At 36.4% G+C, this 5971-nt stretch overlaps 1 protein-coding gene across 8 annotated transcripts in view; it reads left to right on the top strand.

The window, feature by feature from the left end:
• The window catches only part of SBF2 (SET binding factor 2), a 317965-nt gene that overhangs the window by 137381 nt on the left and 174613 nt on the right, over positions 1-5971 (top strand). For all 8 annotated transcript variants that reach the window (XM_044425691.1, XM_044425694.1, XM_044425687.1 and 5 more), the window contains one exon: positions 3000-3137. In XM_044425691.1, the coding sequence (XP_044281626.1) occupies positions 3000-3137 (138 nt within the window). The remainder of the gene's footprint in view (positions 1-2999; positions 3138-5971) is intronic.

The raw sequence follows: 5971 nt of genomic DNA, 5'->3' as shown, positions 1-5971 counted from the left end.
TTTAGTTGACTGATTCCTAAGATGTCGATGTTCAGTCTTATCATTTCTTGTTTGACCACATCCAGCTTGCCTTGATTCATGGATCTTACATTCCAGGTTCCTATGGAGTATAGATCTTTGCAGCATCAGACTTTCCTTTCACCACCAGATACATCAGCAACTGAGTGTTCTTTCGGCTTTGACCCAATTGCTTCATTCTTTCTGGCGCTACTAGTACTAGTCCTCTGCTCTTCCCCAGTAGCATATTGGGCACCTTCTGACCTGAGGGGCTCATCTTCCAGTGTCCTATCTTTTTGCCTTTTGGTACTGTCCATGGGGTTTTCATGGCAAAGATACTGGAGTGGGTTGCCATTTCCTTCTCCAGTGGATCACATTTTGTCAGAGCTTTCTGCTATGACCTGTCCGTCTTGGGTGGCCCTGCACGGCATAGCTCATAGCTCCATTGAGCTATGCAAGCCCCTTCGCCACGACAAGGCAGTGATCCATGAAGGAGATATGTAAAATAGACAATGATAATAGATCAAACACAATTATTATTTATACATTTCTATATTTCCCAATATTTATTCAGTTAATTTCTATACTGCCCAGTAGCTGAAGCTCTCTATGCAGTTTGCAAAATAGATTTAAAAATTAGAAAATAAAAATATATCATAAAATTACTGCTATTCATAATACAATTACAAAATAAAAAGTCAAACTAACAGCAGTGCTACAATCTGAAAAGCAGAGATGTAGAAATGGACCTAATGTTGACCATCTACAAGCAGAATGGACATTGCAGGTGGATTTCCTTCCGCCTCTCTCAGCCCTAATTGCACCTGCCAGATCTGCTGTGGAAGACTGAGAAAACGGGAACAGATTCGTAGGAGGGTATGGGAGGAGAACAAGGGGAAATCCCACTGAATGAGCAGAAGTCTACAGTGTAGATCCAGAGAGAATGAGCTGCTTAATACTCCGCTTTTTTTAAACCAACAACCAAGCATCTGTTCATACTAAAACTTATTTATTTTTAATTAACCTAGATATTCATGTACTTGTCCTAAAACACATGTTCTCCAAGAAGCTCCTAAAATACATGCAGTATTAAAATGCAGTAGAAAACACAATAGAAAAGAGTACATCAATTCACCCTTTTCAGGCTATTGCAGATTCTCGACTTCAAGGGTAGCCCCAGGTAGAGTACTCCTCAGTACTTCAGCTTTGGGCTCAGTCATTCATTGTTTCAGCATGTTATCTATGTGTCCTTGGGGGCGGGGAGTGGAGAAAGCAAGACTGTGGGATAAGTTGTAGTAATAAATTGGAAAATCTTTGCAGCCTTAAGCAGACAGTGGAGTTCAAGAAATTCAGTAGTGACCATGGGTGCTTTTCCTCAACAATAGTAAAAGGTGAATCCACCATTTTTCTTTTCATCTGGACTGAGGGGCATATCTTACCTTAATGAGTAAAGAAACAAAACAAAAAGGGAACTGAAGATATATCAGGTCTATTTTGATCCTGTGATGTGCAATAGAACCATAGCCTATAGTGGCTTTACGTTCATAATATAAAACCCACACCAGTCAGCCCCCCTATACATTGCTCCAGCCAAGGTTATACGTTTAGCCCATTGAAACTCAGGGCACAGGCCCTTTTTGCATTATGGCGGTGATGAAGTAGTTCCTTGTCTTTGTAGCACAAATAGGGCATTGAGCAACGTATGCTTTTGGCTAGACAGAGCAGATTGACTACCATTGAATTTTGATTCATTCAGTTTTGATTCATTCTACCTTTGGGTTTTGTAGTTTCCTTTCTTTTTTTGTTAGGTACATGATGTTTACTAAACAAGAGTGTTTCCTAATGTTTTATTGAGAAAATAAGTGTTGACTATTTTTAAATAAAAAAATCTTATCAAAACTGTGATTAAAATACCTGTTGGCTTAACACATTCAGTGTTACAAATACACTGTGCCATCACTTCTTGGGACCTATTTTGAGAAACTGAACTAGATCTTGTTATATAAATGTCATGTTACCTAGATTAGTCTGCACTGATCATTGTGCTGACCCAGATTTGCTGCATGGATCATTGTGCTGGATTTTAGTGCTGTTTGAAACTCACATATGCAACGGAATTGAAAACTGTAGTAAACAACTTTTAATTGTTGCCTACATTAAGAAACTAATGCACACATTAAGTTATATTATGTTTATATATTTTGTGAATGAAATGAGAAACTATTGAAAAATAATGACGGGAACTAGACTGGCACAAAAATAGTTTAGAATTCCAGTTTCCTTTGAAAATCACTAGTGGTTCTGTGCCCTTTAATATTTGCTACTTTGCATGCTGGTACTTTGAATTCCCAATTCATATTTGGAGCAGAGAAGCACTTACTTTGACATTTCTAAGTAATATAGTATAGTTTATGTTCAGGGCTGCAAGTGTATAGCACCTGATTTGGATTGTAGAGAGAGACGCCCCAAGCAGCTCAGGGTTTGTTTAGGCAAATAAGACAAAGAGAATCATATGAGCAGTTGCTGAGATGCTTTTTTTCGGGTGCAGCAGCACCACAGAAAATTCTAGGTGCTGTAAGGTATGCTGAAATTTAAATTATTGTATTTCTACAGATGTCAGTATTGTAACAGCAGACACAAGGAAGTATTCCACAATGTCATTTTATGAACACAAATTATATTGCAATAGCATAACTTAAATAGCATTAGTTTGTGCAATGCATTTTTCCAGGAATTTCACCATGCATGCTAACACAATTGATGTATTGCTGGGACCACTTAATCGTTAGTGAAGTAACATTGTTGGATATTGCCCATAATATGCTTTCGCAGAAATGCATATTGTTCTACTGAACTCATGAGTTCATGAACTATTAAGGCTTTCTGCAGAATGAATAATATGCTGTCAGATATGGATTTTGTATCATCACAGCTTAACAGATTATATGATATTTTTCTTCTTTGACATACATTTTTATTAGTTTTGCTTTCTTTGTTCACAGTTCTGTCAGCCTGGAGGATGGCATCTATCCAGAGAGAGGAAGCAGCCTACATTCTTTGTGGTCGTTTTGACAGATATAAACTCTGAACGGCACTACTGCTCTTGCCTAACTTTCTATGAAGCAGAGATCAATTTGCAGGTAAATACTTGCAGCAGTAAACAGTTAGCAAAGAAGTACCTATCCTATATGACATGCCACCAATCTAGATTTTTCTTGTGTGTTCAGTTGCATGTACACTACCCACCCACACCTAGAAACCTAATTTCTGCATCTTCTTACATCATCTGTCTGGCGAATAATGCAGCCAACTCCCAAACACTTTTTTCCCATATGCCCCAGCCCACTTCAGCTATTTCTTCCATTTGGCCCATAGTAGGGTTGCTGGTAACACATGATAGCGTAGTAGTGTTCATGGTAAACAGTAAGGAATGCTTATTTAAAAAATAATATAAATTATACTTTTATTTAATTGCTGAAGGGCTTTCTTAATTGGCCAGTTCTGTTTATATTTTCATGGTGTTTACATTTATTTCTATGTTTAATTAAGGTGTTGCTTAAATTCTGCTTTATTAACCAACTTGAATGCCATTCCCTGACAGAAACCCAGAATATTAAAGAAACAAACATATTTATTTTAGCCAAACTACCATTTAGTCTAAATATGATTTAGTCTAACTACTAGTATTTAGTCCACTGCTACTCATTTATCTATCTATCCATCCATCCATCCATTCCAGTCCAACTACTAAGTTCTCTCTCTTTCATTCCACTTGTGTCTTTTTACAAAGCAATTTGGTATGGTATTCAACTTGTGGTTTAATTCAAGTTCTTGGCTGTATGTTTTGGTAAGATTTTTTTAAAAAAATAAGCTACTCCCTCTGGTGGCTGCCTGTATATTCAAAGAGACAAAAACACAACGATTTTATTTTGATGTGTATGTATAATATCATATGTAATACAGCATGGATCAAACCATTATGTTGTGGTGTTATAGTCCAATAAACAGGTGTGTGTGTGTGTGTGTGTGTGTGTGTGTGTGTGTGTGTGTGTAAGTAATATTGGTTTATGTTCTTCCATCTATTTGCATAATTACAAAGTGTACTACTTTTCAATCCTGTTTGCTTGCTCAATTTTTTTTTGTATTTAAGATCTCTAAACGCATATTTAAATCTATGAATGCATTCCTTAAAACAGAAAAGTTAGGTTGTCTTTGGGTGTAACCTGCTTGGGAATTTTCCTTTAAAATATGAGCCTTAATAATACTTGGACAGCTCTAAATTGTTCAAAAATAGATTTTGAAGTTGTTCATCCAAATTGGAAATTTCAGATAATTTTCTCTGACACATGTTTTGGAATAGTTCGCAGGGAGAATCTAGGGACCAAGATAATATAACTTGTAATTGTGAAATGTTATTGTAATGTTTGGAATGTTGCTTCTTGGCTAAGGTCAAGTGTAGTTTCCTTCCAACATTGTGCATAACAGTGAGCTATCATAAGTTAAAGATCATTGCTAATTTTCATAGAAATATGTTTATAAAATTATATTAAAAATACAAGTATTTTAAATATCTAATTGTAGAAATTAGTTCAAAAGTCTCATTAAATCAAGACAACACTTTCAAGCCTCTGCATAGGAAACAAATCAACTGGTCCGAGTCATCAGAGATCTGGGGACAGGTAAATAAAAAGGGGAGCAAGCATGGGAGCAGGGATAAACCAGATAGCTTACGCTAAATTATTTATCTTACCACAGCAGGTATTAATTAGTGTGCCAGTAACAAGGTGTTTGCATTATTGACACTAATTTGTGAATATTCTTTTAATTGCTTAGGCTTTAGCTTAATAACGATAGTATATTTGGCATTTCATTTCCCTTATCGCCAGTATTATTCTGCATCTACCAGTGTATACAATGTGAGCACAAGAATGGTGAATTGTATCTTTTCCTGCTCCTGTTCCTGGCTTGAATAAACACAGCAGCTTCAACAGAAGCTCTTTCCATGAGCACAACTCTTCTTCCATTAATGAAATGGAAGCTCCTTCCATTCACAGAGTGAAAATATTAGGCAATCTTGTGCAAATAAATGAGAAGTGCAAACAAATATAGTTTGTGTAAATAAATGAGAATTGGCAACATTTATGTTAAAACCAAGGCTGTTATTCTGGCAGTAGGAGGCTAAATTGGTATCTTTCTATATTTTGAATTATAATCACATTTAATTTAATGGAAGTCTTGGCCTTTCTCTTTGGAAAAAGAATTAAAACAATTTAGCACCTGATTTATAATATGGTGTTGAACATGCATCATGTGCAGGATAAAATGTTTACACAGCACCACACTTAAATGTGCTGATCTTGGTTTTTTTCTTCTAGAATGTGGCTGCAAGATCTTTTGTTCAGATTCCAACAGTACTTTTTAAAAGAATGCTAGTATGTCTGTGGTCTGGATTAATTGCTTGAAATTTACACTGAAAATAGTAGAGAGTGATAACCATTATCACTAAAAAGTGATAACCATTTAACTGTTGTTGGCCTAGATGACTTGGTTCAAGTAAAAGGCGTTGCCATGCTGATTTTAGGCTTCTTAGAATCCATTATTTTTAATGAATGGTGCTTTGAATAGAGGTGCATCTTTTTAGAGCTGCTTCTATATGTTGTAGCACTAGTGGGTTGCTTCTAGTTCCATGTAGCTTTCCATTTTTACCACTCCCTCCCTCCTTCCCTCCCTCCCAGCTTTGTCACATTTCTGTAGACATAGCCTTATGTAAAGCACATCATATTAATTCAAACTATGGGTCATCAACACATGGAGGCTACACCAGGTCTCTTTGTCTTTTAGAATTTGGTATAATTGCCATATCAGTTAAAGCTGAATAAAACGAACTCTGAGTCATGGCTGCATTCTGGAGTTTGAGTAGTTACACTGGCCTTAGCTGTACCCCCAGCCTACAAACTCAGTCCTTTGTGGAAAA

This window comes from Varanus komodoensis, unplaced genomic scaffold (assembly GCF_004798865.1).
Source record: "Varanus komodoensis strain SLA01 unplaced genomic scaffold, ASM479886v1 scaffold16, whole genome shotgun sequence".
Lineage (NCBI taxonomy): Eukaryota > Metazoa > Chordata > Lepidosauria > Squamata > Varanidae > Varanus > Varanus komodoensis.
This window is presented reverse-complemented; position numbering and strand designations above follow the sequence as displayed.